The 12,718-nt window shown below is 39.1% G+C and overlaps 1 protein-coding gene across 1 annotated transcript; it reads right to left on the minus strand.

Annotated features, from left to right (window-relative positions):
- Positions 1 to 1,316: 1,316 nt before the first annotated feature.
- LOC117258042 (hatching enzyme 1.2-like) lies at positions 1,317 to 8,008 on the minus strand. The gene is made up of 9 exons (XM_033628510.2): positions 7,937 to 8,008; positions 7,091 to 7,094; positions 6,755 to 6,832; positions 5,534 to 5,689; positions 4,922 to 5,042; positions 4,507 to 4,685; positions 3,291 to 3,372; positions 2,856 to 2,980; positions 1,317 to 1,635 (listed from the first exon to the last, which is right to left on the minus strand). Coding segments are annotated over exons 1-9 (807 nt in total). The 5' UTR covers positions 7,997 to 8,008; the 3' UTR covers positions 1,317 to 1,633.
- Between the last annotated feature and the right edge of the window lie 4,710 nt (positions 8,009 to 12,718).

Consider the following 12,718-nt stretch of genomic DNA (forward strand, 5'->3'; position numbering starts at 1 on the left):
GGCTTTTAAAACAAGCAGTAAAGGACTGGTGTGATGTGCTGGTGCTCGGTGATGACATGGCCCCCACAGAATAGTCCTGTAAGTCTTGTGCGTGATTTATCCTGACTTCATACAAGTAGAGGAAGTCTGCTAGCCACTTGGCTAATTTACGCAATGTAAAATGCCTTAGGCTGATGCTAATAATGTTAGCATGTTGTATTTGTAGGTTTTGAATGAAAGTGTTTTGTCTGTGAACTAGGCTTTAGTGTCAAGGCCAGCAGGGGGAACCATAAATATAAATTGAAAATTTAGAATTATAATTTAAAATCTATAAAACTGCAGGACATTTTTGGACATGCGTGTATAACAACTAAAAACAGCAGAGAGTGAAAACCAGATTGGATTTGTTGGAAGTGTTGTTCATTAAAGAAACCAGTGTGGAGACAATTTTTTTGGAAAAAAAAAAAAAAAAGCCATCTGAGAGATATATGTCTAAAATGATATAAAACAAAGGGATCTTCCTCTTAAATTGGAATAGACAGAGCTGTTAAATTATCCAACTGTCTGAAATACTGCTTTTTAAAACTACGTGGAAAAGCAGTCTGAAGGGCAGGTGAATGGTCAGGGAGGTGCCACAGTGTGTTTCAGGGTTAACAGAGAGATTTCACTTAAGTGAGTTAAAGGTGGGCAGCAGTCAACATCAAACTCTCAGGATACTCTGTTAATGTGCTGTTGAATCTCCACTATTTTGTTGTGAAAGTAAAGAAGAGATTCTTAATTTCTCTGGATAACTGCGGGACCACTCAGAGTTTATGGTTTTAAGGAGGATTCTGGGATTATGATCCTGTTTCAGCAGAGTTAGCTGTGAAAATACTTTGCTTCTTTGATTACACACTTGATACTGTCTTATCAAATAGCCATTAATAAACACAGGGGGAAAGGGAACTGTGTGAATATAGATCAAAGTTATTTCAAGAACAGGAACAGAAATCAACTTGTTCATTTTCTGGCTGAGAATTATTTACTTAAATGATTAATTATTATTTTTGTACTGATTAAACAAACAAAACATAATGTGCTCATCAGTGAGCATTAGTGGTGCTGATAGGCAGAGTTTGTGACCTTTGGACAGAGCCACGCCCGCTGTTTCCCTGTTTACAGTCTTTGTGCTAAGCTAAGCTAACCAGCTGCTGCCGTCACTTTAGTCCATAGTTTACAGATGTGAAAGTGGTATTGATCTTCTCAGCTAACTGTCTGCCAGAAAATGAACATTTTCCAAAATGGTGAGCTGTCCCTTTAAGATTATGTTTTCTGACTCAGAATAAAATGAACAGGAGTGAATTGTAAGAGAAGAGAGAGCTTTATTTTTTGATCAAAAGCCATCAAACTGTAACACCGATGATTGATTTTCATGTGATATGAAAATAAAATGAGATCGTATTTGAAATAAAGAGTCTCATTTACATCTCCAGAATCTACAAAGTGCCTGTGTTACTTGCCATTTCATTAAACAGTCAGGCAGCAATCAGCGTTTAATGCTTTAGAAGTTTGCAGGTTTGTTGTTACAGGACAATCTAAACTGCCATCCGCCCACATCTGCTTCATCGGCGTGCTCTGATGTCATCAGGACGGCAGGTCAAAGGTCACGTGCAGTTTCTGCAGAAGGAATGCACATTGTTAAGGGAATGTTTTAGAAAGATGATTGATAGATTGATGGATTGATGTAAGACATCCATTTGTTACATTTCTAGAGGAAGTTTTTGAGACAAAACAACAAGAGCATAGAGTGTGTTTCACCTTGGGCATTGTGTTAGTCGATTGTCTTTCTTTTAAGCACCACATTGAACTACGTGTGAAAAGGCTGGAGCTGAAACTGGGTTTTTATTTTAGAAATAGACACTGCTTGTCTTTCTTGGCCCAAAAAAGACTGGTCTCTGCTACATTCTTGACTGTGCTTGATTATGGAGATGTATTATATATGAATGCACCCTTCCAGTGTTTGCGTGCTCTGGACTCTGTAAATTAGTGCATTGAGATTTATTACCAACTGTAAGCCCCAAACTCATCACTGTATTGTGTGTGCTCAGGTTGGCTGGCTCTCTTTAAAATTTCGTAGACTTTTTCATCGGCATTCTTAGCCTACATCCACCAAGAATTGAATATGGCTCTGCTCTCCACTCACAGAACATTTTTTATTGTCTTTACAGAGGGTGCATACAGAGTTTGAGCACTTATGTATGCAGCTCTCTATATGTGGAATATTCTGTAGAAGGACGTAAAGTTGCACTCATTGGTTCCTCTCGGCTGTTTCAAAGCACGTTGCAGGATTTTTGCACACAATCTTCTATACGCCAATGTCAGGGTGTATTTTAGTTTAGCTTTTCATTGTTGTAATCTCATTTTGTGTTTTATATTGCTTGTTTTAGAACTGTATATTTTTTATTTTGTATTTTTCTTCTATGTTGTCTGTCCGTAATTTATGTTGCTCTCTTGAAAAAGAGATTTTTAATCTCAAGAGGCTAAAAAACAAATGTCTTCCAAAGTTTATCTGAAGTTGATGCAACTCTTTATGAGTCTAAATTACAAAGTTATAGTCTTTTAGTACAACATTCTCTCCCTGTGTGTCCCTGGACAATGGGTCCTTATATTTAAATGACACAATACGTCATTAGAATGAAACATAGACAATCTGACACCTCTGTTCAACACCTCATCAGGGCCAGTATGGACAGGGAGAATAACTGTGAGCAAAAATTGCTTCAGTGCCTATATGTGCACCTGACTGTTGTTTGAAGACTGACTTGGAAAAAAGGTTTTACTGTATTAATTGTTTGTGTAAGTTTGTCTCAAATCCAGCTGAGCCACAGTATACTTACAGCACTGGTACAGCCTGTTCAGCCTCTCAATGTCGTTCCTGCTCATCTGGGTGGCCTGGCCAAAGGACACATTGTTGTCGGGAATGGGCAACATAGTGGGACGGTTGTTCTTGGAGAAGGCGTACCTGGAGAATCACAGATACGACAGTGCAAAGCAGGTTGAGCTTGGGTTCAATTACCTGAAGGGAAACAATCCCTGAAACCTCAGGTGATTTTAGTCATTTGATGTGTAGTGTGATAATGTTTAAAAGCAGATTCACACTGGTCAGTAGCTCATATAGGAGCATACGCTGCTCATGTGATCATTGTCAGAAACTTACGAAGAAACACTGGAAAATCTTCACAGACACTGATCAGAGTCACTTAGATGCAGTTGGTGAAAGATAAATGAAAATGTGTTGAATAAAATAAATGATGTAAGCAAGTTATCCGTACCTCTCATATTGCATGACGGAGTTGTAGTCGTAAGGAGTTCCCTGGTTCAGAGTGGCAATCTTGTCGAAGTTGTACGCCATGCCTGCAGAGATGAGAGAAAATATGCAGGATGTAAAATCACTCATACACTGTTTTAAAGTTCGGTAAGAAGATCTGAATCTCGGTTTAATCCTTTATTGCTGCAGCTGGTATTGGCCTCTGGGAGCGGCTGATGCAGTGGAAGTTCACCTGTTGTTGACTGGTGGTGATATCATTTAAGTTTTGATGTGGCATTGGTACAGCAGTAGTGTGGGTGTTTTTCTGTTGGAAAAAGGGGTTTATTTTGTGTGTAGTTTTGGTTACCCACGTATAGTATACTTCCAGTGCACCAGCCTATAGATTGGTGGCCACACCCCCTGCAGCAAGATGCTCTAACGTTTAATTACTCTTATAAAATTGCTGTTAGGGATCCTGAATTTTTTAAAAGCCTGTAATGGCATTTTGACCGTGGGCTTCGTTATTGAAGTTCACCTGTAGATATATAACAGTTAAGTTGGGTGTTACAGACTATTAGCAAAACTATACAAATAGTATTTTTTTAGGTGTAAAAAGGACCGAATGTGGGTATCGTTTGACTGGAGAAATTTGGTCAATATCTTAAAGGTAAGAAAAATTGTTCAGTTAAAAGAGGTCTTTGATTCATACATCTCTGGTTCAGAAGTTGCCTGTACACCTTTAACATGGTGCTAACAGTGTGAACAGTGCCAACAAGGGCAACAGTGCTGACAGAGCTAATGGTGTTAACTTTGGGGGCATCTGATATCAACGGTAACTGCCGTATGAGCGCAGTGCAGAGCAGCAGCGATTAGCTAGTCAGTGGGATGCTCACATGACACTCACATGCACAAACATGCATGCACAGCTGGGCCGTCTACCACAACAAATAACAGAAAAGCTCGGATTATAGCACACACAGTGGCAGCGTGCCATTACTCTACCATATCTTTCCATAGCAAATAGTGGTTTGCTACTATAATGTTGCTCTGAATGTCGTATAGTGCTCCTTCGAGAAAAAATTAAGGCTTTAAAGGAATGATGTTTCCTCCATGTGTTTGCTTAATCGACAGGTGCCTCTCTCCTTTCATTAGGTTTAACTTAAACAATTAAGCTATTTCTGCCTCTGAGAACATATTTAAGACTAAACCAATGCATGTAACAGAAGGTGAGCCCGTCTAACCATCGATGATGTTTTCCCATAACACCCTGATGTGATTGTCCCTGTCGGAACGAGTCTGTTCATGGTTGAAGCCGAGGGCGTGGAGCAGCTCATGCTGGACGGTGCTGTGGTACAGGCAGCCCTGACGGCTCAGAGACACAGTCTGACCTCCACCCTGACGACCCACCCAGGAGTAGCAGCTGTAGACACATGAACATAAAGCAGTTTTAAGGAATCATACAAGTTATCACCACGTAGAATTGTGAAGGAAAGTGCTGCTCTGCAATCCTCGTAGAACAACAGTGTGACAAGTGTAATTACGGTGCGCTCTGTCCGATCTGGTTGAAGTAGTACATTTTGGAGTTAGAACATAAGTCGTCGATGTGTATGGCTTAAACCCTGCAATTGAGCAGTGAACCTACAGCCGGACTCTTACCCGTCCCTGGACTCAATGCTCAGCCACTCATGATCACCGTTCTGGTAGGGTCTGAAACGGATGCAGGAAACTGCAGAGAAAGACTCCAGTCCACGAATGATGATGGCCCGCTCACGGGAGGCTGCAGGACAAATAAGGCAGGTTTAGAAAATCTGTAGCAGTGGAGCGTTTTCTAAATCCACCGTAACCTTTCCTAATCCATTCATGTTGTGTAATCGAGCTGTAGAATGCATTGTGGTTATATATAATATTGTAAGTGGAAATAATTCCACTAAATTATTTTGGAATGTTGCAGAATTAAGTTTTACTATTATCAAAAATAGCAACGTCCCACTCTTAAAAAAACAGTTTTGCATTCCTGTGCATCAGTAATTATATAATGTATAAAAGGCTGAGTCTTGGAAGGTTTATATTGATTTTATACATAATTGCTTTCTATTAAATACATATAGTGTAACTTATAGAAGTGAATACAAAGAAACTCACGGTTGTGCAAAGATATGAATATTCAAGTCCATCTAAATTAGCTGTGACTGTGGCATCGGTCTGTTCTCTCAGTAAAATGCATCTGTCTCCATGAGAATAAATCTAAATGAAACAATTCGTGCTTACAGTAGTGGTTGGCGATGTAGTAGGGGATGTAGACCTTCCCATCGGACCACTTTTGCCACAGGCAGCCTCTGGCGGTGCAGGGGTCAGCGTTTCTGTCAGCCAAAGACTTGACAGCGATGTCTCCTTCAATCAGGATGGGCTCATCTAAGTCAGGGGCTGCAGACCAACACAGGTGTGGGTGTGAGCAAGAACTACATAGAAGGTAAGAGATAACCTTTTGTTTCACAGTTTGAACTGCTGAACTTGTATTATGGTTTGGCCATTGAAGTTTTACACATCAGTGGTGACACTGTAGGGTCATTGGACAACACATTCTCACTCCAACCTTGTCACATGTCAACGTTTGGTCATGTACCTTCCACGTCTAGATATGACGTGAAAGGTACCCTGGATGCATTGGTTGTTGACGTTCTGGGACGCCGTGTTAAGTTCTGCCTGTTACATGCATTGTCATCTTTCAAAATACACTTCTGTTTTCACAGGAAATTTACCAATTACATACAGTCTCTTTCAAAATAAAAGCACTAAATTGACTTTTTTTTCCCTCTAACAACTGGTTAGGTTTAGGAAAAAGGAGCGGGTTTGGCTTTATAAATGTTCATGAGAACATCGCTCTCTACATTGGAAGTCTGTGTTTGTTGGACCCATCCACCAACCCCCCGCCCGTCCACCTGACTTGGACTTTTGCTGCCTTAACTTTCGTTCTTGTCCCGCCGCATTTCCCCCGATGCCGCCGAGCACTGTGAAACTATAATGGCAACTGGCTGCATATCACGGCGACGTTAAAGGACAGCTTTTTTCGTCAGTGTCAGACGCCGCAAGTCACTGCCTTGAAATTCTATTGTCATTGACTTGTAGCAAGGGTCCTAACTGAAACAATGATAGCACCATCCTCACCCTTGCACCACTTCTGCTTTTCATCAAATATAAACACTGACTTCTTTTATGTGGTGACTTGTTCAAAATGGCTGATCTAAAATGCAGGCAGCTTGTTTGCTCTTTAACAGATAACTAACTTAAACAAATTAGTACTGCACCGCTTTAACTATTGTGTATGTAATATTTCAGTAATACACTTTTGGTGCAGCAACCCATGCTTGCAAAACAAAGTGTTGCATTTGGTGACAGCATCTTTTAGTTAATTGGTCCACAATATGGCCACTACAACATGTTTAAGGTCTGGTTAGGGTTAGGGAACTCAAATGAGAAAGCTGGACTCACTGCGGTCTCTGTTGGCTCTCTCCAGCAGTTCACCAACAGAAAGCTCCCTGGCTGTGTCCTCCTCAAGGGTAGCAACCTCTGCACAACACATATGTATATATGTCACACTGTATGAACTGTGTAATCATCATTATAACTTAAGAGCTGAGTGGCTTCAAGGTTACTTCAAAGTCCAACATGGCTGCTCATTTACAATTATTATATATGTACAGTCATTAAATATCCAATGATACAAAAAAGGAGATTCTACCAAGTATACAAAATATATAACATTACTCTAACACTGGTCAGTTTTTATTTAAAGCTGGTAAAGAGGGGCTGTAATCTCAGTCTTACCTTCCTGTAGTCGCCCACAGTGACATGAAAAAGAAGAGCAAAATGTTATGGAAGCTCATTCACAAAGACACAACACAAATCAGCTCTGCTTGCTTTGATGTACTGAAACCCTCTTTCTTTGAATGCCTGAAATGTTAAAATATGAAATAATGACATTGATAAAAATATATTAAATAAGAAATTCATGTATTTTTTTTTAACTTGACTCATTCTTAGAACATAAAGTTTTTATTCAATAACATTTTCTCCCAATGACACTTTATTTCTCATCACTTTTTATGTCATAATGTCAGTTCTTTTGACAGTGAGTTGTCACTGTAGAAAAATGAGTGTTGCACACTCTGGCTCAGTATGCATTTCTTTTATTTGATGATATTTCGGCCCTGTGTTTCTTGATCTTGAAGAAGGCCCAAAGGCCAAAACGTCATCAAAATAACAACGTTCTGTAGCTTTATACTTGAACTTCAAACTATTTTAATGGCAGACTTACAACTATGCAAGGCAATTTATAGCTTTTTATTTTCAAATGAAGTTCCTTATGTCTAGTTGACAATTCAATATTAGATTTTATAAGCCTTAATTGGGGCCTGACTCTCTCTATTAGTTGATTAGACATTAACTACTGAACATTCTTGCCATTAATTTTCCTCCCTTCGGATCAGCTTCAACCTGAAAACATCACATTTCAAATAAAATAAGCTTTGTAACTTGTTTTTGGAGTGTCTTGGGTGTGTCTTGTTTCATATCATATATCGTATGATGTGAATTTCTGAATGTCTTGTTTGAACCCTACATGCAGGCCTTGTGTCATGTCAGTGAGATGAGGTGGTTTGTGGAACATTTTACCTCAGCCCAGGAAGAGGACACCAGCAGAAGGGTCACGAGAGACCAAGAGAAAACCAACATGGCTGCAACAGACCTGTGATAACCAGAGAGGATAAAGAAGGGGAGGAATGAAAAAAGTCATTAGGAATATGTAGTACTCTGCATGCAAAATATCAATGTAAGATGCCTGACTGAGGCATTAGATGTCACCTAAATCACTGACGCTGTGTGTAAGAGTGATGAAGTGTGTGGTGTTAAAGGAGGACGGGGTTCTTACCTGAAAGCCCAAAGAGAGAATGTCTCGCTGTCACCCAGTCAGAGTTTTTATACGGTCCAGGTACTGTGAGGGCAAATAAACAACATGATCAAAATGCACAAACACAACAGCACACCTTTATCACTGCCAATGGAAACTCCTGAGTCCTCGCAGCCTGTGTGAAATATTGCATCTGTCCCAGGTGTGTCAGTGGGTGTGTGCATGGAGTACAGCACTGCCCATATAACTATAAAAATACTTTTAAATCATTCGCAAAACACAAGAAAAAAATACTAGAGAGGTCCAAAACTGATGTATGCTGAAAAAGTCTGGCTCACAGTCGTTCCTCTTCTTCACACAGGTGTTGAATGTTACAGAATCCAAGAGTGGCCGTGCTTGCAATAAAATTTTTTAATGCTGTTATCTTGAGATAACAAAGTTTGTTTTCTCATAACAGCAGTTATTTATAGCGATTCTTGAGAAATAGGGTTTACAAAGTAGGCTTTACTGAGAGGTCAAGTTGAATGGGCGGTCCCTCTACCAAAGCAAATCAGTGTTACATCATCAATTTGACTTTACTACTTGCCAAAACATACATTCATGAATCAAAATTTTCCGCTCATAAACCGTCCTTTTCAATTATTGAATCTGAACTCAAACATTAAGTCAATTCTATTCTCAATAAATAAGAAAGCTACTAAAACACTGAACCTGTGCGCCCTGTACATCATCTCATGACCTCATATATAAGATTTCTGTCATTTCTGGATATAATTTTATAACATCTGTATTGTTTTTATGCTATTTATTAACTGATTAATTGATTTATTCATTTTAAGTTGAATGGGTGGTCATTTCCTTGTAAAGGTGTCAGCCAGTCATGGGAGCAGAAGAAGAAGAAGAAAGGTCAGCAGCAATGGAGTTTGAGAGATAGTAACATGGAGAGGTCAAGCAGGAAAAGTTAGTAAGAAAAAGTACTAAATAGTGATCCAACAGGACCCTCTTGTGAGCACGGGAGCATACAGAGTGTGGGGCTTTTGTTTCGTGACTGTGTATGACTATAAAAGACGTTGCTACTAAGCCCGCTAACACCTAGCTAGCTAGTTTAGCATCTTTAGCCCGCTAGCCGTTAGCTAGCTTTGCAGTTTGAGTGAACCGTCGTTCGGCGGATCAATCACGTTACTTCCGGTTACATCTGAGTATGGACAAAACAACACTGCGGGAATCAGTAGTGGGACACCGTGATTTTTTATGTTTAGTTCGTTTTTCTTTTGGCACCGGACTTTGGATTTAACACTGTTTTTTGTTGTTGTGATGGATGTCATGATGTATCGGCCTGATGTACCTGGGCAGGACGGGGCAGTGTGGTAAGTTACTCTGAGCTCCAACATCACATGCTGCATATACTCTAAGTGATTGTGACAGTGAGAGCTTGGCAATATATCAATATATCTTTTTATGGGAGCACATATCATGTACCAACCTATTTAACTGATAACGATACTGATATTGATATATCCACTTTCTTTACCAACCTAATTTTAGTGATCTAGCATCACATTATGTGTGCATATTCTTATTGTGATGGCCCATCAGCAGATGGAGACACGAAATACAATACCTTTCAACTGACATTACACTCATTCATTTTGCAAATAAAAAAAAAGCTGATTGGCCGATACCAATGACGTGCCGATATTGTCGTGCATCCCTAAGATTGTCTAAGATTTTGGATATCGTTATACACTCGGTGTTGTCTTTATTTGGCTATTAAGGCTGCATTATAGTAATGTGATGTAATTTTTGTACCGGACTGTTCCAGCTGTTCTATTTTTTGTTTTTACTCACACATTATATCCACTTTAGTGATGATTATTTATCAAATAGTAGAGATGTACCGATACCACTTTTTCCTTCCCGATACCGATTCCGATCCCTGAACCTAAGGTATCTGCCGATACCAAGTACCAATCCGATACCAGCGCGTAAAATAAAAATGGATGGGATATGAATTGTTGTATGTCTCAACTCTTAAAACTCTATGTAAAATATTAAGAGATAAATACATAATAGTAGAATGAATGCCATAAAACTTTTTTATTATTATTATTATCCAGTGTTGACACAGATCAAGACACAGGTTAAAGTGCAGCCACACAATTTGGTGAAAAAGACATTTTAAAGGCTACAGTAGAATGCTTTTTAAGCTCCATTTCGGTTTCGTTTGCCTGTAGCGTGCGTATGCGTAATGATGTGAGGCGTTACGTGGTATCGGATTGCTCATAGGCTGTACTCGCCGATGCCCGATACCGCATTTTAGGCAGTATTGGAGGCATTTCCGATACTGGTATCGGTATCGGTACAACTCTATCAAATACGTCTTCGTGTAAGTATTTGTGAAAGCACCAGTAGTCAATCCTGCAATACTGTTGCATATCAATATGGAGGTATTTGATCAAAAATACCATGATATTTTACTTTGTGCATATCACCTAGCCCTGGTAGAAGTTACACATTTGTGGGCCCAAGTGGTTTTTGTTTTTATAACACTACATGCAAAACGATTTCTCAATACACTGAAACTACAAACTTGCATTTTGGTGGCTTTAGACATGTTATCTTTGGTTGATGGCCCTCTCATTGTTATATAGAAGCACAATAGAGTTAGTTCTTTTCTGCTTTCTTGTTCTGGTGGTTATCGGGGCGTAGGCAAATTCTGGGCCCTATGCAGAAGCAGTCTACTCTGCTCCCCCTACCCTTCGTCCTTTGGTCCTTTGATGTACATGTGGGCCTCTGGTGGAGGACTAAAGCTTGAGGAAGACACACGACCACCACACCCTAATGAGGGAGAGGTAAAAATATATATATATATGTTATAAAGGCAGTTTGCATTCTTTCTCTTTCCTTTCTTTATTCTCTTTTTTGAAACCTTGATTTCCCTTTCTTGAGGAAAGACATGACGGTGTCTTGGTGCAGCAAAAAGTATGATTTAAAGTAGAGCTTTTGGGTTTATTTCTTATAAATTAAATGAATTATATTAAATTACTTTAATATCATTACATGGTCCTTATCAATAGAGTTTGTCCAGTTGGTATTATATAAGATCACATTGAAAGAAAATATATATCAAATACTATTCATACATAAAAAACTATACTAATGATATCCACAGTTTCTAATAGGGGTTGCACTGGGGACACGTAGGGAACATCAGTGTTTCTAAAAACCTCCTATTGTCTGTATTCATGTATGTTGTCCCCAGCAGAAACTTCACTGTATCCTCCCCAATGCTTAAATGTTGTCTTGTAGATCTACCAGTCTGAGCTTGAAACATCTGTCACATAAAACACACTCCTCTGTCCTTATCAGTGTGGGACATTCAACACACTGTTGGCAATATAAACCCACCCACAGCAGTCAACTGTGACAAGGCCACTGTATGTAGCCAATGTGTGGTGGGAAACGTTCATTCCATCCACAGCTAATATGATGATATATCAACATTTATCCTAATGTATTGATATAGATTGTGTTTACTGTGCTTCCTGTAATGACTCTAAGAATTAACCACTTTCAAAATGCAGTCTGATTTTAATTGTAAGTCATTAAAACATACAAACACAGCCTGGAGACTGGAAACAGGGGAAAACAGCGAGCCTGATACTGTCCAAAATTTAAAAATGCACCTACCGACACCTCTGAAGCGCACTCATGCACACAGTGACTGCAATAAATTGTTACAGCATGTAGTTGTGCCCACCCTAAAACGGCAAATGATTGTGATCAGCTGGATTTTTTCTGTAACTTTGAACTGTGTGTATGTTTGAAACTTTGATGACACATACAGTGTAGGAATTTTGAGCATTTTTTAAATTTTTTAATCACTTACAAATCTTTTTTACACATTCTCACACGTTTTTTTTTCTCACATTTATAAAGTGTGATTTACAACTATTGTTTTGCAAGCTTAAAAACTTGCACACAATTAGATGTTCTTGTACACAATCCCAACTCTCCAAATGTTCTTGGCTCCATATTCACTGTGAGTATTGTAATTTGTGACTGTGTCCACTGGAGGGCAGTGCTCATTTCTGAATGTGTCCATGCTGAAGTTTTCAACTCGTTCAGAGACAGTCAGTCACTCCAGTAACAATTTAGTGATAATAAATTTAATTGTCATCATAGCACCTTCCACAGAAATAAAATTCACAAAGTGCTCCACAAAATACAATCAAACTGAGGACCCAAAAAGAAACTCACCAAGAAACAAGCACTAGACAATTTAGGGTAGGACAAAGGCCATTTTCAAAGATGGGCATATTGATACTTTAATACTGTTAGAAATACTGTTCAAGTTACATGTATTGTTAATATTAACGTGAAAGCATTTTTACTGTTAAACTGATAGAGACTGAAACCTTTCTGTGTCATCATGAGGATAGGGACGCCCTCCAGTGGAGGCTGTCAATAACTACAACTCTCTACACAGAGCACTGATAATACTGCTGATATCAATACCCAGATTAATACATATTTAGTTTCTTACT

The sequence above is a fragment of the Epinephelus lanceolatus genome, chromosome 2 (genome assembly GCF_041903045.1).
Source record: "Epinephelus lanceolatus isolate andai-2023 chromosome 2, ASM4190304v1, whole genome shotgun sequence".
NCBI classification, from domain to species: Eukaryota; Metazoa; Chordata; class Actinopteri; order Perciformes; family Serranidae; genus Epinephelus; species Epinephelus lanceolatus.